Source organism: Oncorhynchus kisutch, linkage group LG4 (genome assembly GCF_002021735.2).
Source record: "Oncorhynchus kisutch isolate 150728-3 linkage group LG4, Okis_V2, whole genome shotgun sequence".
Taxonomy (NCBI): domain Eukaryota; kingdom Metazoa; phylum Chordata; class Actinopteri; order Salmoniformes; family Salmonidae; genus Oncorhynchus; species Oncorhynchus kisutch.
In genome coordinates, this window is record NC_034177.2 from 75,779,897 (window position 1) to 75,801,623 (window position 21,727).

A 21,727-nucleotide genomic window follows, 5' to 3' on the forward strand; every position below is an offset into this window, starting at 1 on the left:
CACAACGTGCCATTGGAACACAGGAGTGATGGTTGCTGATAATGGGCCTCTGTACACTTGTGTAGATATTCCATTAAAAAATCTGCCGTTTCCAGCTACAATAGTCATTTACAACATTAACAATGTCTACACTGTATTTCTGATCAATTTGATGTTATTTTAAATGGACAAAAATATGTGGTTCTCTTTTCAAAAACGAGGACATTTCTAAGTGACCCAAAACTTTTGAATGGTAATGTACATGTGGGTAGGAGTAAAAGTGACTAGGCAATCAGGATATATAATAAACAGAGTAGCAGCAGCGTATGTGAAAGTGTGTCTGTGTGAGTGTTGCGTCAATATGCATGTGTGTGTGTGTGTGAGTGTGTGTGTGTTAGCGTATGTGGTTTGTGTGTGTGTGCGTTGGAGTGTTAGTGTAGTATGTGTGAGTGTGTGGGTAGAGTCTAGTGCGTGTGCATAGAGCCAGTGCAAGGGAGTCAATACAAAACAATTAAAGATAAATAAATAATAAAGGGGTCAATGTAAATAGTCTGGGTAGACATTTGATTAGCTGTTCAGCAGTCTATGACTCGGCAGTAGAAGCTATTCAGGTGCCTTTTGGTCCCAGACTTGGCGCTCCGGTACCGTTTGCCATGCCGTAGCAGAAAGAACAGTTTATGACTTGTGTGGCTGGAGACTTTGACCATTTTTAGGGCCTTCCTCTGACACGGCCTGGTATAGAGGTCCTGGATGGCAGGGAGTTCGGTCCCAGTGGTGTACTGGCCCGTACACACTACCCTCTGTAGCGGCTTGCGGTCGGATGCTGAGCAGTTGCTATGCGGTGAAGCCAGTACACCACTGGGGCCGAACTCCCTGCCATCCAGGACCTCTATACCAGGCCGTGTCAGAGGAAGGCCCTAAAAATTGTCAGTCATGAGTCCAGTCAAGATGCTCTCAACTCAGCTGTATATTTTTTTCTTCACAACTGTTGTTTTTTTTGGATCATAGTAGTTCCTTAGTGATATGGACACTGAGGAACTTGAAGCTCTCGACCCGCTCCACTACAGCCCTGTCGATGTGAATGGCGGCATATTTAATGTGGTCTCAATCAAATGCTCCATAACCTATAGCATGCCTGGGCAATTCCAGTCCTGACTACAATAATCACCTCATCATGATCTTCAGTTTAGAATGCAATTTGATTAAATCAGCTGTGTTTGCTAGGGATGGAGAAAAAGTGTGAAACCAATCAGGCCCTCGAGGACTGGAGTTGTCCACCCCTGGCCTATAGGCTATGAAGTGCATGCTCAAAGAAGCACAGTTATATCTCTAAGATAGCTATTCAGATGGTGTAAATAAAATATTCCAACCCTGAGCCCCGTCCTGCACTGCTTTTGCTGATCAAAAACAATTGTGTGCTGCCTAAGAAATAGCTGTGCTTTGTAAGCCATAAGTGGCATTTCAGGAGGCTTCTTCCGAAAATAATTTTTGATTATGCCTAGTGCAGAAAATGCACTGTTCTGTTCAGTTTGAGAAGGAAAGTACGAAGATGAGAAGGAGGACCTGGAGGTTCACTTTGATAACTTGCTACTACAATAATTGATTTTATTAAAAACAATATGTTTTATTAAAAACAATTATGTCCTAATATTTATATATTTCTTAATTCCCTTTTACTTTTAGATCTTTGTGTATTGTTAGATACTACTGCACCGTTGGAGCTAGGAACAAGCATTTCGCTACACCCACGATAGCATCTGCTAAATATGTGTATGTGACCAATACATTTTGATTTGATTTGATCTTTCTTGCCCATCATGCATTTATCAGAGTTAATGACCTCACAATAAACCAGATTGCATTGTGGTGCTGAAACTTGGGCGTCAGGTAGCCTAGTGGTTAGAGTGGTGGATTAGTAACTGAAAGGTTGCAAGATCGAATCCCTGAGCTGACAAATTAAAAATCTGTTGTTCTGCCCCTGAACAAGGCAGTTAACCAACTGCTCCTAAGCTGTTGTTGAAAATAACAATTTGTTCTTAAATTGACTTACCTAGTAAAATAAAAAAGACACAGCACAATCAAATGGACAGCTCATGTGCTGAAAGTAGGCAAATATGAGTAAGAATAATTAATTTCAACCATCTTCATTTTAATTAGACTTTACTAACCACAAGAGGGCTTTGTGTTGGAGACTATTTCGTCCTATTTAAGTAGGCTAAATCAGGTTCACACTGTGTTTCTTGGTAGTCTTAAACAAATCTACTTTGAAACAAAAGTATACACCTCACATACATGGTTATGGACTTAAAAAGAAGAAGACACCTGCACCTTATCAGATATAGAGTTCTGATTATATAAAGTGATCTTTAACAGCACCTTTTCCCGCGATGCTTTATGCTAGAAACAAGCTGTAAAATACCCAGGAAAGATGTGACTCAGATGCATGGGGATATAATTAGTTTGTTTCTTTGAAATTCAGAGGCTGAGCTACAACCTTCTATATCCACGGAGACAAATACATTGACTTTGCTTGGAAAGTAATCTAATTCTGTCACTATCAGTTGATTAAGATATTCCCTTTTTGTACAATAAAAGATGCTAAAACCCAGACAGCTTTTAGGGAAACACGTGTGACCTTCTCTCGTTGGATTAAGCCACAGAAGAAGATTAGCTAGCAGTTAAAGCTTACATTTTTTTTCATTGGTAGGCCTACTCTGTCTGGGGTGAAAGGGTAGGCCTAACTTTTGAAATGTACCATGCTCAGATTCCTAATGACTTCTCAAATTAAATTATTTGCAAACAGGGACAGTTTTGTTGCAAACATGACATACTGATTTGGCATTGGAGAAATATGATAAGATGAACACATTGTTCTATCTCTCTGTCCATTCTTAGCCTGTAATTTTGATAATTTGTGTAGTATTAAAAGAGATTCTGCTAATATGTAAAATGATGTAGAATTGCATGAAATGTTTGGGAAACCTGTTGTAGGCTACAGATATGTCTGCCAATTTACTGGATGAGCTGACCACTGGTGCTAATTTTGTCTCACGGTTAGTGTCATCCTTGAGATGTCCATACCCCTTACCCATACCCAACCCCCTTTACATTGCAACTTCAATGGGGTGACGTTAGAGTTGTGACGTTCCAAGGATACCGTTTAGACTTTTCAATTGTCTCACCTGCTATGAGTCATAGCCTATCACGAGAGAGGGAAGCAACCGATAGTTTTGGATGTTTTCTGTAGCCTCCTTTAGTCCATTTGAATTGATCAGGTTTTGGAAGCTGTCCACTATATGAAAATAAAGACAGTGAACAAATACGTGGTTCAATGTGAAATCGAAGCGTTTCTACCCAAAGACAGAAAAGTGCAAATGGAAAACTATACTGGAAATGAAACTCAAGTTCGTTCGGAATCAGACAGCACAGACGAGGAGACTGGCGGGAATGGCGTGCGCGCGCTAATTGGATGCATTTTGTTTCTCCTCATTGTGTCGACACTGCTGGGGAACATGCTCGTGTGCGCTGCGGTAGTTAAATTCAGGCACCTCCGGTCCAAGGTAACCAACTTTTTCGTGATTTCTCTGGCGGTGTCTGACCTCTTCGTTGCCGTCCTCGTGATGCCATGGGAGGCAATATCTGAGGTGACTGGCACCTGGCTGTTTGGTAGATTTTGTGGCATCTGGATAGCTTTTGACATAATGTGCTCGACGGCATCTATTCTTAATCTGTGTATCATAAGCGTGGACAGATACTGGGCTATAGCTAGTCCTTTTAGATATGAACGGAAAATGACCCACAGAGTTGCATTTATCATGATTGGAGTGGCGTGGACGCTGTCAATTCTCATCTCCTTCATACCTGTCCAACTGAACTGGCACATGGCCGACGAGGAGACGTCAGCGGGAAACTTTAGTAACCACTCTGAGAATTGCATAGCAAACTTGAACAAGACCTATGCTATTTCCTCATCACTGATCAGTTTCTATATCCCAGTGGTTATCATGGTTGCCACTTACACGAGGATTTACCGTATTGCGCAAACGCAGATACGGAGGATATCCTCCTTGGAGAGAGCCGCCGAGCAAGCGCAAAATAACCAACACCCAAACGTTTGCGCGCACGAAAACGCATTAAAAACGGCTTTTAAAAAGGAAACAAAAGTGCTAAAGACCCTCTCCATTATCATGGGAGTTTTTGTGTTTTGCTGGCTGCCTTTTTTTGTCCTAAACTGCATGGTACCTTTCTGTGACCCTCCGTGTGTAAGCGACACCACGTTTACAATTTTCGTTTGGTTTGGTTGGGCCAACTCTTCGTTAAACCCTGTAATTTACGCATTTAACGCGGATTTCAGAAAAGCCTTTACAACTATTCTGGGCTGCAATAAAATTTGCTCAAGCAATACAGTGGAGGCTGTTAATTTCAGCAATGAATTGGTCTCCTATCACCACGACACAACGCTCCAAAAAGACGCACAAGTCTTGATGGCTACACAGCATCCTCACGCAATCCCGAACGTGGGAGAGGACACAACCCCACTGTCCGACAAAGTTTCTCTTATCTCAAACGCATCTCGCAATCACAAGAACACGTTGCTGCCAGCCATCGTCCAATTCCAGTGTGACGGGGAAATTTCACTGGATACCATAACGCCATTTACTTCAGCCGGAGCCATGGAATGCGACTCAATCCCTGGTCAAATCCACGATTAGAATCTTGCCCAATTAATTGTAGGTTATGATTAACTGAAGTATTGCATTCTTGATTTGTTTATTTAAAATTATATTTTATTGTAAGATCATTAACTTATTTTATGCCGTGCGTAAGTCCGTGCGTAATGTTATAATAGCTTAATTATCTCACTGATCGGCATCGATACATTTATGCTGTGATTCTTTTAAATAGGCATGTCTTGATAAACGAAGGAATTCACAAAGAAATGTTAGCCTAGTTTTAGTCTTGCCACTACACACATTTCTAATTAATGGGACACAATTGAATGAATAAGCGATTGTTGTGTATTGTACGAGAGGATATCCATGACATTTTGATTGTGAATGCATTTTATAGTCATGCCAAAATACTTGCTTTAATTCATGAGAATGGTGGTGATATTTCTGTAGTCAAGTAGCTCTCAGACATGGGAGTAATCTATTTATCAGCAATATTTGTAAAATAATTATTCACAAAAAGGCAATGATTTTGGTATAAGTTGAAATGTTTAATCAGATATATAATAATAGAAACATAACTTGACATTATTATGTTGTGAAAATAGCTGTAAAAATGTATTGCAATCTCTTTGCCACCTTTTACTAAAGTTAAGTCAAGTCATATTTTATTTAAAGTACATTTCACAATGTCTCAAAACATTCTAGAGAAAATGAATGACAAAATATAAAATACAACATTTGTAAATTTAATATAAGTCGAAAAAATATGTAGAACAGATTATGTTCTCGCCATGTCACTTCACTATAATTGTATGATGCATCTGTCTTCTGTATAGTTCCTGACAACACCATGTAACCCATGGTAACTGAACCACATCTTCCCCTCTGATAATTGCATCTATTTTTATTTTATGATTATTTTAGTGTCTTAAGCTTCTCTGCAGTATTGGGAGATAGAAAATAGTATAGTGAGCCCTAATCCAAACTCCAATGTCCCCAAATGTTATCAAAATACAATTTGGAATATGATCTAAATGATCTCCACTCAAAGCCATTGCTTCCTATGAATCTAATATGAACACATAGGCCTATGTTTTATAGGTGTTGTAGCCTACTGTTCCAAAAATGAACACATTTCACTTCACATCTGTTTAAAAAAAAATACTTCAGATTCCTGAGAGCATCAAATTACACCAGCGCCCCTTTCATCTTCACAGGACAAAGGGTTGAAAAACAAAAGTAGCAGTATCCAGGACACTGACCTGGTGAACCGCATGGCAGGTGTGTGGAGTGGACTGGAAACACACACACACACACGAGTGTGTTTCATAGATACACAAGCCGGCCAGGATAGTGGTGGTGGTGGAGTTGGGTGGGGGCTAGTCTGAGTGCATGCCTGTATTTCCCCCCAAAAAAGCCTCAGCTAATGTAATGTAATGGTAGTATGCTACCATCTCATGTTATTAGTGGTGGTATTTCAGCATATTAATATGACATTATCCTCCTCTCACCTCCCCTTCATTTAGCTTTCCAAATGGCTGCAGACATTTAATAAGACATTTCAGAGACCGTAATTAGTTTTACCATTTTGCAGTTTGACATTTTAGCATGGACTCATGCAGTGACTTGATCAAAATATAGAATTTTAAAATCTTATTTTTGGGGGTTTTGAATTACCATTGATATTATATCTTTAGGAAGAGCACGTGGAAAACGAATTTAGGCAAAGAGAAATAGATCAAACATGCATACCTGAGCATATATAGCCACACATACAATGGTGCACACACACACAAACTACTTTAATAATTTTTCCATTGCAAGAGGAGCAAATTTAAGCATGACATGCCAGCAACAAACGCTGACACTACACATCCAAGTATATCTGACTAAATTATGAAAGACAAGCATTGTAATTTGAATTCCAAAAAGTAAGTGTGGAAGAGGTAAAATAAATATTGTCTATCAACAATGACAAGCCACTGGGGTCTTACAACTTGAATGGAAGATTACTGAGGATAATAGCGGACAATATTGCCACTCCTATTTGCCATATTTTCAATTTAAGCCTACTAGAAAGTGTGTGCCCCCAGGCCAGGAGGGAAGCAAAAGTCATTCCGCTATCTAAGAATAGTAAAGCCCCCTTTACTGGCTCAAATAGCCGACCAATCAGCCAAAATTGTGTTTGACCAGATACAATGCTATTTTACAGTAAACTAATTGACAACAAACTTTCAGCACGCTTATAGGGAAGGACATTCAACAAGCACACCACTTAGACAAATGACTGATGGTTGACTGAGAGAAATTGATGATAAAAAGATTGTGGGGGCTGTTTTGTTAGACTTCAGTGTGGCTTTTGACATTATCGATCATAGTCTGCTGCTGGAAAAACTTGTGTTATGGCTTTACACCCCCTGCTACATTGTGGATAAAGAGTGACCTGTCTAACATAACACAGAGGGTGTTCTTTAATGGAAGTCTCTACAACATACTCCAGGTAAAATCAAGAATTCCCCAGGGCAGCTGTCTAGGCGCCTTACTTTTTTCAATCTTTAGTAACGACATGCCACTGGTTTTGAGTAACGCCAGCGTGTCTATGAATGCGGATGACTCAACACTATACATGTCAGCTACTACAGCGACTGAAATAACTGCAACACTTTACAAAGAACTGCAGTTAGTTTCAGAGTGGGTGGCAAGGAATAAGATAGTCCTAAATATTTGTAAAAGTAAAATAATTGTATTTGGGACAAATCATTCACTAAACCCTAAACTTCAACTAAATATTGTAATAAATAATGTGGAAATTGAGCAAGTGGAGGTGAGTAAACTGCTTGGAGTAATCCTGGATTGTAAACTGTCATGGTCAAAACATATTTATACAACAGTAGCTAGATGGGGAGAAGTCTGTCCATAATAGCGCTGCTCTACCTTCTTAACAGCACTATCAACAAGGCAGGAGGAGAGATTGACTTCATCACTGCTTGTATTTATGAGAGGTATTGACATGTTGAATGCACCAAGCTATCTGTTTGAACTACTGGCGCACATCTCGGACACCCATGCATACCCCATAAGAGGTCTCTTCACAGTCCTGAAGTCCAAAACAGACTATGGGGGGTGCACAGTACTACATGTAGTCATGGCTCTATGGAAATCTATTCCAAATCAAGTAACTGATGCAAGCAGTAAAATTAGATAAAGGAACAGCTAAAAATAAACCTTATGGAACAGCGGGACTGTGAAGCAACACAATCGTAGGCACAGACACATGCACACACACACAATAACATACGCACTATACACACACGTACACATGGATTTTGTATTGTAGATATGTGGTAGTTTTGGGGTAGGGGCCGGAGGGCACACAGTGTGTTGTGAAAACTGTGAATGTATTGTAATGTTTGTAAAATTGTATAACTGCCTTCATTTTGCTGGACCCCAGGAAGAGTAGTGGCTGCCCTAGGCAGCAGCTAATGGGGATCCATAATAAATACAAATACAAAACTGAAAGGTTGCTAGTTCAAATCCCAGAGCCGACAAGTTGAAAAATCTATCGATGTGCCTTTGAGCAAGACACTTAACCCAAATTGCTCCAGGGTTGCTGTTGATAATAGCTGACCCTGACTGTGTTCCCACTCAGAGTGTGTCTCAAGAGAGAGTTGGGATATGCAGAAAACACAGGACAAATATAAGCACCCACCAAATTATTATTATTATTATTATTATTATACACACACTTCTCTCTGTGCCCCTTTGTGTCTAATGAATCCCTACACACACCATTTCTAAAAACATCTGCAAAATAATCAGGTCCAATTTATGATTGTTATAATAAACCTGAGTATTTCACAAATCTAAAATTAACCAGTCCTTTGTATGATTTTATCAGTTACCACCAAACTTTCTCTCTCTCTTGCTCTCTCTCACTCCATTTTCTTCATTGACTGTAAATATGTAATATTTCTATCTTTTCACAAGAACACTGACCTTTAAGACACAGCTCACATGGTACCTGTCTGAGGTTTACTATACTAAAGCACAGGATGTCTGCCTGCATCAGAAAAGGTGACCCCCCACCATCCCACCCCGAAATGACATACAGATCAATGAGCTGAAATTCTGTCCGAGGATAGAAGCTAAAGTGCTATGTGCTGCAAAGATTCATCAGCTGTAGAGTTACATTCTGAAAGTGCCTGTGCATTTGAACAATGTTACATTTATTTGGTGAAACATCTCAGGCCAGTCATGAATGCAAAGAATTGATCATGTCTCGGAATGAGGTTGTATCAATTTAGACAGTCCATCACAATGGTGCACAGCCACAATGTTATTTTCAGTCTGTTTGGCTATATGGGAGATAACTAAAATACAATTAAGAAGACTATTGTCCAGAAATATTCTTTCATCTTGTAATCAACTAGACCATTCACTGTCAGTATGAAATCATTATTTAATTTCTGTTTTCAAGGTAGAAATGTTTTCAAGGTAGAAATGTTTTAAACACACATGCACACACGCATGCAGGCAATCATCCACATACATTTTACCCATACCTGAGGGAGAGTAAGGATTACACATTATTATGGCTTTGTTGACTGAATTCCATCAGCCTAGAAATGGCCATGTGTGAGAGGGTCCCTGTAGTGACCAAACACAGCTAATACTGGGTGACATGATTTCAGCCCGAGGAGAGACTTGCACACTTTTCCTCATCAGAAAATGTTGTTCCATAAAATACCATAGATACTATACTTTAGATGTGCAAACTTATAAAAGGATGTTATTGTTGTAACCCATTGTTGGTGCATTATTTTCCCGTGTCAGAATGGGAAGGGGCATAACCCCTTTCCTAGCTTAAAGACCACGAGTAGATAATCATTACTTCTCTCTGTAGTCGGAACGGTGCTATGCCAGAATGTGGACACCGCGGAGCCGGTGCGAGATATGGTTCAGAAAATATACCTCAGTCTAGGGATGGGAGATGGAGCTGTACTCCTAATTATCCCAAAATGATGAATTGATGAATTGAGAAGATTAAAATACTGCTATTTTTTTTATTAACCTGAGCGACCCGTTGAATTCGACAACACTTCCGGTAGCTAGGCCCTACTTTCCTCAACGCTAGGTGTCGTATTTTTATGGAATCCAATGGGAATTAGCTATTGCATTGGTGCCTATGGTAGAACCACCCGTTATGTAGACTGGAATTGTCACCGTTGTTTTCAATGGTAAAAGGCCATTCAGAGCAATCTTCATAATCCACAATCTTTGACTTCAGTATTTTACATTTACATCGTGTGACCTCCTGCTGAGGCTGTTAATCAGAGGCTTGTTAGCCACTAATTATGGCCAGCCTTATTCTGTTTCCATAATGATGACAAATTCTTTCTCAGGTGGTCTGCTGGGACAAGAGATAGTGGGTGTGGTTGATTATATCTGTAAAGCCAACCTGATCTCAGGACAATTCGTATCATTTGGGACGTTATTTCTGCCCCTCCATTTAGTATGATGTTATGTGACGTTATATTACGTTGTGTTACATTACGAATGGAATAGCGGTCATATAGATTGAAGGATGTATAGTATCATCCGTTATACCCGGTCGTACAATACCATACAATATGGAGGACGTCTTGCTCTGAGGCCAGGCTGCTTGTTGTGTTAGCATTTGTGGATAATGTTAGTGGCTAGCAGGTTAGGTGAAACTAACATATCAGATTAGGCTACTATGGTTAAGGTTAGGTCAAGGATTAGCTAACATTTCCTAAATAGTAGCAAAACGCTTGTGGTTAGCTAAAGTTGCTAATCAGCTAAAGTTGTCCCCGATGTGATTCAAACAGGTGACCTTTGGCCTGCTATACAGCCTTAATCGACATCATCATTGCCCAGGAATAAGTTGTTGAGGTTTAACTGCCTTGCTCAAGAACAGAACAGCAGTTTTAACCACCTTGCCAGCTCTGGGATTTGAACCAGCGGCCTTTTCTAGGCCACTCATCCTCCTCGACCAACATGCTGACTTTCATTTCTGTCTTATGTAATCAGGGCCCGGTCTCCTGATAATGATTCAATTTAGGCTTACAAGTGAAGCATGCAGAGAGAACATTTTTTAAGTGTATCATTTAAAAAAAAAAAATATTTACCCCCCTTTTCATGGTATGCAATTGTTAGTAGTTACTGTCTTGTCTCATCGCTGCAACTCCCATACGGACTCAGGAGAGGCGAAGGTTGAGAGCCATGCGTCCTCCAAAACACAACCCAATTGAGATTTTCACTGGACAGATACTTTAAAACGGCAACATTTTCTCTCAGCCTAGTGGCAAAATGTATTTAGTAGCACAAAATTATACTGAATTATAAATATATATATATGCGCAACATACAACAATTTCAAAGATTTAGCTGAGTTACAGTTCATATAAAAATTCCCCCCCAAAATATAGATGTATTTTTGGGTGGGTTGGGGGGGGGGGGGGATCTTCCACTTATCCTTCCACTTACACAGTTTCTTTCAAATACCCCCCCATATACCCCTTAAGAGAGGCATAATAAGTGATGTCAAACTGTGTAGAACTGCAGGAAGTGCGTTTCTTTTTTTATTCGCCCTTGACACACACACACACACACACACACACACACACACACACACACACACACACACACACACACACACACACACACACACACACCTCAAAAAGAACCAAATGAAGTGTCTCATGTTATGACTAGAATGGATTGACAGTGCCACCATACCAGTGCACTTTTGTCTAGACGCGTGACAGGATAGCAAAGCCAGGCCATCAGTCAGTATGTCTGTGTTCTTCTTTATGCAATTCAATGAAGCAGTGATTACTAGGTGTCGCAATGGAAATTTGTGCTGAGGACAATCTTCATTGTATTTACATACACTATGGTAACTTTGCTGCAGAGCACGGTGCTTCTCCCCTGCTTCACAATTAGATTCCCTCTGTCATTACAGTCCGAGGGGTGACGACAGAGGCACCGCTCGGAGCCTCAATCAGTGTCTAATCACAGTCAATGGTTTCTTAAAGGCAGTCAGCTAGCAGCACATTGATTGCGAACATCTCTCGACAACAATTTAATGGAGATTGGTCTTCTCAAACCTCCCGCCTCGTCAAGGACTCTCTCAGTGTCATCAGCAGAGTGAAGGGAAAGATTAAGCTTGAAGGAAGGACAGACAAAAGCTAATAGAATCACATTTCTAGAGAAACGTAACTTGTAGGCCAACTTAACACCCTGTTCACACATTTTGTTTTTGCAGAATTCTGCCGACGTGTGAACGTGTGAATGCAGCAATGGCGTCTGCAATTTCTCTCCTCAAACCCACATGTGTAGGCCTAGCTATGTTGCTGTGTGTCAACGAGCGGTGGCTGTTTTCCCCAATTCAATATGGTGTCTTGCTTGGGAATATTGAGACACTGAATCCCATTCACCTTTCAAGAATAAACACACCACTAGAGGGGGTGAGTGTTGCTCTGTCTTCAGCTGCCTTATACTGCTATTCCCTATCCCCCCACTATCTCTCGATAAAAGACTGACTATTGGTTGTTGACAAATACAGGAAAAGTGTATTGGGGAAAGTCAATAGCCTATCTTATATACTGAATGAACTGGATAGACGTCTTTGTTAGCAATTAAATAAAAATGGTCAATTAGAATGTGTCAAATGATTTATGAGAAGACTGAGGGGAAGAAAGGGCTCACGGATGTACAAACAAGTTCTTGTTGTGTACATTTGACCACCTGGAAAAACGATTGGACTTGGACACTGTATTGAGCACACAAACATTATCATGTATCATACATGCAAGTGTCAACGCATGCATGGACGCAGGAGACATACACACAATAACCACATAGCTGTTCTCTCTGCGCCAACGTAACTGACACCTCTCATTCTGTGCCAGCAAAGAGGGGAGCACGAGGTATACAGAGAGTACCACCGAGGGTCTAGGTTGGCATGGACTCAGCCTCTGGCAGTGGAGTGGAACACATTATCACTTAGTGTGAGCTTTTAAGCCTTTGGCCATTCATTTGCCAAGTCCCCTCAAGTGACTTTTTCTCACCAGGTTAATCTGGATGCGTACTGATAAACGGAGAATATCCTCTTGTCAAAAGACCTGGAATAAAGACCTGGAATGAAATCATGTATACAGTATGCTGGCAGAGTGGGCTCTGCCAACATACTGTATATATACAAGTATATTGAATGATTGTACAAAATAAATTGTCATTATCACAGTACAGTCACCATGGTCTTCAATGCTCTTGAAAATACATTATGTTGAACATAATCAAACAAATGCATTCTCTACATTCTCTCTACATTGTTCATTGTACTGTCACTCAATGTGAGAGCTGCTTAAGAAGTCTGTGTGTTGCGAGGAAACGTTGGCAAGTGTGTACATTGTCTTCTTAGCCGTGAAGAGGGGGTGTGTTGGGTATGGGTGTGTGTGAGGTAACACGCCATGACCCAAACTCCACCTCCCACCCCAGCCCCACACACAGATAATACAGTCTTTAGGCAGGGGGTTGAGAGGGGTATTGTTACAGTAGGAGGGGGCCTGCTTAAGGGAGGTCTGGGCAGACCCATTTATGCCCTGAACACTCCCCTCTCTACCCCTCCCCATTCTCCTTTATCCTTCTATAACCCTTTTTTTACGCAAGCGTCCCGGGACCCCGCATTTTGAATAGAAGCAAACACTGGGTCTCCACATGGTAAGTGCAACCTTTAGATACCAAATACCAAATGTTGAAACTGGAAATAATTTGATTAGTACAATATGTTTTTGCAGGCAGGTGGACTGTATGCTTGCTGTGCATGCATATTTTTTTCATGTTACTTGTAAGTAAAAAAATTCTGAGCCGACTTGGGGGTGTTTGTTTTGGTGCATGTCTTTGTTTTGTAGCAGCATCACTCCAATATGGTTTCCTTCGCACGGCAGGATACACTCAAAGTAAGGATTTTCAGAGTAGTCCTGTGTAAAAAGCATGAGCTGATTCTTACTCAAAAATGTTTGTAGAGGAGATTTTTATAAACAAACAAATTATATTATGATTAATTTAAAAGGTGCACTGAAAATAAACATGATAGATGTTAGTTACTCATTTTTGCACAGCTTTTTGGGGTATTCTAAGCAGGGAACATAGCAAAATGTAGTGACATTTCTCGTGGTTTTATGAAAAGAAAGAGAATGGGTTAACTATGTAAGGTATGTTTAATTCACTCATGTTTCACTTTGTTTTGCCTCTCCTTTTTCACTCCCTGCAGGTATTTTGATTGTGGCGCGTCCGATTTTCATTTCATTCGGGCGTGCTACTGATGCTTGGCTGCATTTGAATATAGAACCCTTCAAGTAGCAGTAATCACCCCGAGCCATGAGGTTCCTGTGGCTTCTGTTCTTCCTCCTGTGCCTCCCTGTCCTGCCCAGCACTGAGGCCAAACGCCAGAACTCCGACAACAAGATGTCGCAGCCCCCACCACCACCAGCAGGCAAGAAGCCCAAGAACTCTGTCCCCAGCTCAGGAGGGTTCAGCACAAAGGTTGGCCACAACTGTACCTGGGATACGTCCGGGGAGGGCGTAGTGAACTTGCTTGTCAGCTGTAGATCCGAGGAGCAGACCTACTGGTGCCGCTACACTGGACAGCCAGACCTGTGCCAAGCCTACAGTGACAGGAAAGCACAGGTCAGGCATTGGAAACAATTGGTGGGCAAGCTGAAGAAGAGGAGGAGTGCATGCGACGGTGAAAAGGTGCTGAAGACCCGCTCATGCAAGACCCCCATGGAGTCGCACATGAAGCTCAAAGAGAAGGGGAAAGGCAGAGGCAAGAAGGATTCAGTGCCCCTGGTTCCGGAAATGGTAGAGATGGAAGAGAAGAAAGAGGATAGGACTCCGTTGTTAGAGGAGAGGGATGGGGAGGTGAACGACATGGAGCCAGTGGAGAATTATTGTGCCGAGGGATGGCATTCTGTCTGCTCATTCTTTGTAAGTTTTTTTGAAGGTTAAAGTCTTTGTATGGTTTTTGTAAGATAAAAAATGGACAAAGCTGATGAACTCACCTCTGTATCCGGGCTTACTTCTTTGCTAGGTAAACAAAAATGTTTTTGTATAAAGTGATATAGAGCCTAAATATAGGCTGCAGAGATTTATTTGTGTTTATTTTATTGTGAAACTAATCTTATTTTCTACAGACAATATTTGCTACTGTTCATTTGTAGTCACTAGACTTGTATCAGATTTATATTTTTTAACTTTAACACAGCATACAAAATTCTACCTGTGAATAAACATACCGTACTATATGACCATTTAACAGTTGTTTGACTCATTTAATAAATCAACACAGATGCCATGGTTCTTTTTTTACAAGTTGTTAATTAGTAGGACTATATGGATGATATAGTTGCCTGGTATTTCTATTGTCTATTATATTTGTGCTATTATAAGCATTATTCCAGGAGCTGGGGAAATACAGTAATACTGTATTCAAAACACAATAATATTGACCAGATCTTTGTGCTGTAGTGTTTACACTTGATGATAACAAATCAATTGTAATCAACATGAATAGGATAATTCTGAGAACCTTTTATGTATTTTCCACCTAGTTCATCCCTTAAAATTGTTGCAATCCCAGCTACATATTAGTTGCCAGAAAATCTCTCGAGCCATAGTTTATTTTTCTTTACCAAAACTCTGTCAACATAACACAGAAAATGCAGTTCTTAAAAATCAAGTCTTTGTAAGTAGTGAAACGTAGGGTCACGTCTATGAGACCTCGTGAACATAACTTAGAATAGACATAATGAAAGGGTTAATTGAAAATATATATTGGGAACCTGTTGTGATCCGTTTCTGAGGTGATACTGACATGTCTCCTCTTGTGACACATTGAATATCCACATTTTCACAATTGATTGCATGCTCTCCGTGCAATAAATCAGTATTGTGACTACAGTAATAAGTGGATGTTTATAAATAGTTCCCTGAAAAAATCTAAAAATACAATCTTATTTATCTGTGGTTCTATCATGACTTTCTTATCCATGGTTGGATTGAGATTATCTTCATGAGACAACTTAGTGTGGCAGTCAATTGAAATACTGTCTGTCTGGTCCAGAGTTGCTTTGTGTGTAAGCCATTGTGTTATGTGGTAGCCAGTGGCCACAGTCCACAGACAACACACATCCCATTGTGAGTTGCCAATGCTAGCAGATGGCAGGGGGTACCTCCTGGCACTATATTGGGTCCCACACTATTTTCACATTAGACTCAGTTACAAACAATTCAATGAAAGAAACAAATCGTTTTTTTTTTGTGTTGTGACAGGGATAGAAGTCCAGCTAAGCTGTTTAAGTCTCCTATTTTGTTCAGGTTAGCAACGCAAACAAATCAAAATAACTTGGACTGATTATACCAACCAGGGCCACAGAGTTCTGCCTAAAAGTCTCACTGTGCTTTTGTGTGTGTGTCCATGTGTGGTCTCTGTGAAATGTATGTGATGATGATGGCCAATTCGAAGGTGGGTTTGTAAATAGAAAGAGGATGGGCTGACAGTCATGGTGTGATTCATCCCGCCTGAACCAAACTTTTCCTACAGGGAATTGATACTCTTCCCTGTCTGTGTCTTTCTGTCACAAAACTGTCCTCCATAACTCTCTGTGTCAGTAACATACTGATTACGCACCTCTGAAAGCAGTACATGTGATGTTTATTTCAAAGTACATTGGGTCAGCAACTCAATCCCAATCAACTCACACTAGAGATATAACCGTTTGTTCCTCAGGCCTAAATCATCTGCAAAATGTGATGATATTCCTTAGATAGTGCAGCCCAGCATGTCTCCAACCTCTCTAAACCCTTCATTTACATCTGTAGCACCAGTGGTGTAGTGGAGTGTATACCCAGGTATATGCCGTATACCCACTTATTTTCAGTAGGCAATGTGTATACTCACTTCTTAATCCACACCAATACGTATCAATAAAGTGTAGTGGAGGTATCAATTAATACACTCTTAGAAAAAAAGTGCTATCTAAAACCTAAAAGGGTTATTTGGCTGTCCCCATACGAGAACCCATCGAAAAAAACTTTTGGAACCCGTTTTTCTAAGAGTGTAGGAATGATGGAACAGATCTGAATGTTTAGCTTAAAATGTTGATAAACTATTATTTATTCATATTTTAGGCGCAGCAATGTACACACGGCAGTAGGCCTATGCGTGTATGTTCCAAAATGCAATTTGGGGGGGGGGGGGGGGGGGGAACATCGTTCTAAAATGCGCACCGCACATGCAAGCAGTTTCATGAACAGAGATGGAAATATCTGATAGAAAGAGGCGGGAGAGACGCAACGACTATCATGGGTTGCTAATATGATTAGAATAATGTCTTTGGCTGCTAGACAATGAAATAAAGTTTAAATATTTTGTCTGTAGGCTACTTTGAGGCAATGTAAGACATGCCTCATAATATGAAGTAAAACGTCCAGGTTTCAAACAATGAAGGAACTGGAAAAATATAGCAGTGCTAATGATAGACCTAACCGTCTTCTGGTAGATGGAAAGGCTTTCCCCAAAAACTTCTTATTAAATATTAACTAGCTACATAATAGCCTATACCTTCCTGACAGAATGGTATCATGATTATTTGCATCAATCAAATGGACCATTTATTTAGCTAAATCCATCTCATGTGCTACAGAAATAGCAAATCAAACAACATTGCTAGGTGCCTGCACAATTGAAGTTAAAGGATAACTACTCTCAAAAATACAACATTCTTAGATTTTTCCCAGACCTCAAAAGTGGTCTCCTGATGTGGTTCTAGCATTGTTATGGGCTTAGAAAATAACAATTAGTTATTTTCTGTTAAAAAAGTGGGACTTTGAGAAACAAAACCTGAAAAAAATTGTGAAAATCGTAAACCTGTGAATTTCAGACTCAGTTTATCTGTTTCAATTGCAGACCTACTATTAGCCTACTACACAGTACAGCTACAGTCATTCAGATTGTATGTCACTGTTTCTCATAGAATTTGTCACACAGAACACCTTTCCTTCGCTGGGCGGCCGTTTGGAAAAATGTTGGCAAAATTAGAGTATACCCACTTCTCCGGGCACCACTACACCACTGTACAGCACATACAGTACCAGTCAAAAGTGTGGACACACGTACTCATTCAAGGGTTTTTCTTTATTTTTTTACTGTTTTCTACATTGTAGAATAATATTGAAGACATCAAAACGGTGAATTTACACATATGGAATCATGTAGTAACCAAAATAGTGTTAAACAAATAAAATATGTTTTAGATTTTAGATTCATCAAAGTAGCCACCCTTTGTCTTGATGACAGCTTTGCATTCTCTCAACTAGCTTCACCTGTAATGCTTTTCCAACAGTCTTGAAGGAGTTCCCACATATGCTGAGCACTTGTTGGCTGCTTTTCCTTCACTCTGCGGTCCAACTCATCCCAAACCATCTCAATTGGGTTGAGGTCGGGTGATTATGGAGTCCAGGTCATCTGATGCAGCACTCCACTACTCTCCATCTTGGTCAAATAGCCCTTACACAGCCTGGAGGTGTGTTGGGTCATTGTCCTGTTGAAAACAAATGAGAGACCCAATAGGCACAAACCAGATGGGATGGTGTATCGCTGCAGAATGTTAAGTGTGCCTTGAATTCTAAATAAATCACAGACAGTGTCACCAGCATAGCACCCCCACACATCACACCTCCTCCTCCATGCTTCACGGTGGGAACAACATATGCAGAGATCATCCATTCACCTACTCTGCGTCTCACAATGACGAGGCGGTTGGAACCACAAATCTCAAATTTGGACTCATCAGACCAAAGGACAGATTTCCATTACAGATTTCCAAATGTCCATTACTCCTGTTTCTTGGCCCAAGCAAGTCTTATCTTCTTATTGATGTCCTTTAGTTTTGTTTTGTGTTGTTGCAGCAATTCGACCATTAAGGCCGGATTCACGGAGTCTCCTCTGAACAGTTGATGTTGAGATGTGTTTCTTACTTGAACTCTGTGACACATTTATTTGGGCTGGAATTTCTGAGACTGATAACTCTAATGAACTTATCCTCTACAGCAGAGGTAACTCTGGTTATTCCTTTTCTGTGGTGGTCCTCATGAGAGGCAGTTTCATCATAGTGCTTGATGGTTTTTGCAACTGCACTTGAAGAAACTTTAAAAGTTATTGAAATTTTTGTGATTGACTGACCTTCATGTCTTAAAGTAATGATGGACTTTAATTCCCCTTTGCTTATTTGAGCTGTTCTTGCCATAATATGGACTTGGTATTTTACCAAATAGGTATATCTTTTGTATACCACCCCTACCTTGTCACAACTGATTGGCTCAAATGCATTAAGAAGGAAAAAAATTCCACTAATTAACTTTAACAAGGCACACCTGTTAATTGAAATGCATTCCAGGTGACTACCTCAGTAAGCTGATTGAGAGAATTCCAAGAGTGTGCAAAGCTGTCATCAAGGCAAAGGGTGACTACTTTGAAGAATCTATAATATCAAATATATTTTGATTTGTTTAACACTTTTTGGTTACTACATATTCCATATGTGTTATTTCATAGTTTTGATGTCTTCACTATTATTCTACAATGTAGAAAATTGTTTTTAAAAAGTGTGTCCACACTTTTGACCGATACTGTATATTATTATGACACACACACACTCACACACACAGTGCTTATATGCCTGTCTCAACCTAGGGTCCTGTCTTTAGACTCCTCTCCAGGGTGACTCTTCCCCTCTCCACAGTCGCTCCATTGTCCCTCATAGACAAAATAGAGCAGAGGTGACTTGTATGCCTCTGCCGTGGCAGTGGGCTACCCCCAGAAGCAGGGCTAAGGAAGAATCAGAATACACTACTGTGAGTGACTTGGTATGCAGACAAACAGTGAACTCCAAAGAAGAAATGAAAGTCACACACTCCATTCTTAATTGCAATGTGATTCATTTTACTCTGCAAGAATGCCTACATCATTTAAGCTTTTTCCATGTCTGCCATATTACACACCCCCACCAGCCCCCATTAGCAGGTCAATTATTATTTCATCCAAGCAAAGTTTTTACTGAGTTTCAACAGCAGCAACTTAATATGTCCTTATGTTTACAAGTGAAATGGGCTCTCCTATAATCACCAGGGGCAACTGACACAGACACATGTTTGCATCTGATGATGACAGAGAAATAATTGGCCGCAAATCCAGTCAATTTCCAGACTTGTGCATCCAATTACCAGATGCTTAAGATTGAACAGCAACCCTGCTTGTGATTCAGTGGTTTAAATGAAAGCAAAGGGACTTTGGAATCACACGTGACTCAAGATATCTGGCTGCACAGTTACATCCTGTTGTAAAGCCTTGTGTACCACTTACCAAATGTTTATGCTCATCAAATCATTCGATGTTGGTGTCATTGTGAAGCTAGTACCATTCTGGTAGGGTAGAGTGGGATAAGTTCAGCCAAATTGTTAGTTGAGCCACCACTTGTTTCTAGGAAACCATACACAAAATTAATAATGTTACCAAATATTTAGGAAGATATCATAATTTCAAGTAGTCTGTGAATGAAGAAACCACATGGAAAAAGTGGTAAAGAAGTTAGGTCCAAAAAGCAGATTTTTCTTTACAAAGTAAAATGTGTTCTTGTGTTATAGGTTTCATAATACATTCTATCTAAACAAAGTAGATGCTTTTAAGATTGTTCTATACATCAGTAAGCTACCATATGAAGTCCTAAACCTAGCATGAAAGTGTATCCTTGTAGCTGTGTGGGCGGCAGGTGGCCTAGTGGTTAGAGCGTTGGAATCAGCTCAAATCCCTGAGCTGACAAGGTAAAAATCTGTTGTTCTGCCCCTGAACAAGGCAGTTAACCCACTATTCCTAGGCCATCATTGAAAATAAGAATTTGTTCTTAACTGACTTGCCTAGTTAAATAAAGGAAAATAATAATAAAATACTTTGCCTTCGGGTAAGTTGAGCCAATCGCCATTGTTCTAAGTTGATCGGCCACCATACCCTTTACAAATGATGATTACATTTTGCCTAGTATTTTTGCAATGTGTCATACATATGAACTCAAGACAGTGCATTTTTATTGTTACAGAGCAGACATCATCATGCCCCGTGTATACAAACGTAAAACAAGCAGGGGCCTAGCCTTACTTGAGGTTCTTGAGAGAGCAGCCAAGGAAGTGAGAGAAGGGAAGAAGTTCATTGGAGCAGCAGCAAGGATGAATAAATAGACTGAATGACACTGAAGAGGTACATTGACAACAAAGAAATTAACATGTATCTGTGAGAGTGTAATGGAGTAGCAGAGGCACACAAGTTCTTATCTGATGACATGGAGTCTGAGCTTGCTAAACATATCAATAATCAAATGCAGAGAACTTGCCTACGAATTGGCGCATCAAAACAATATCCCTGTCCGAAACAACTGATCAAGAAATGGATGGGTAAGTGATATTGAACAGAGAGATCTATATCTGAATGTAGGCAAACATTTGAAGATTTTTTGAACTTTTACTGTTTAAAAGCGATATCCCAAGTAGTAATACAGTAAAGTACACACAATAAAGGGTAAAACAATACAAAATAGACAACTGCAAACTTCAAGGAGTAGGGCATGTCATCTGCCCTCTTACTTGAGGAACAACAGAGGAGCAATAGAGTACAAGTAAGATTTTGTGAGTCCCCCCCACTTGTGCGATGTCAGGACTTACCTGGACCACCTCTTGAGATGTTCATTTTTTAAAAGTAAATCAGGTGTTACATGTAAGATGTGCCAAGAAACCACTTTTTTGGACAAGCTATGTTTTCAAATCTGTTATGTTGACATTAATTCAAAATATTTCCAGGGATACACAGAATCCTGAAATATATGTTGCGGTATTTGTTAGAAATAATACTATATTTCCCTTGACGGAGTGATGCTGAATGTAACAAATTGCTCAACATACCACACTCTTCCCTACAAGTTTGATTGACAATCTGAAGGTAG

At 40.1% G+C, this 21,727-nt stretch overlaps 2 protein-coding genes across 3 annotated transcripts; both read left to right on the forward strand.

The window, feature by feature from the left end:
• The first annotated feature begins 3,353 nt into the window (after nt 1–3,353).
• Nucleotides 3,354–4,961, forward strand: LOC109888993 (D(1C) dopamine receptor). The gene has a single exon (XM_020480138.2). It carries the CDS (start codon nt 3,354–3,356, stop codon nt 4,689–4,691), a length of 1,338 nt encoding a protein of 445 aa, XP_020335727.1. The 3' UTR covers nt 4,692–4,961.
• An 8,261-nt stretch (nt 4,962–13,222) lies between these two features.
• LOC109888815 (fibroblast growth factor-binding protein 1) lies at nt 13,223–14,994 on the forward strand. Of its 2 annotated transcripts, XM_020479992.2 has the most exons (3): nt 13,264–13,397; nt 13,589–13,636; nt 13,951–14,994. In XM_020479992.2, exon 3 carries the CDS (start codon nt 14,058–14,060, stop codon nt 14,685–14,687), a length of 630 nt encoding a protein of 209 aa, XP_020335581.1. In that variant the 5' UTR covers nt 13,264–13,397; nt 13,589–13,636; nt 13,951–14,057; the 3' UTR covers nt 14,688–14,994. The 2 variants fall into 2 exon arrangements, with proteins under 2 accessions (XP_020335580.1, XP_020335581.1); XM_020479991.2 differs by lacking the exon at nt 13,589–13,636 and having other exon boundaries at nt 13,223–13,397.
• The last annotated feature ends 6,733 nt before the right edge of the window (nt 14,995–21,727 follow it).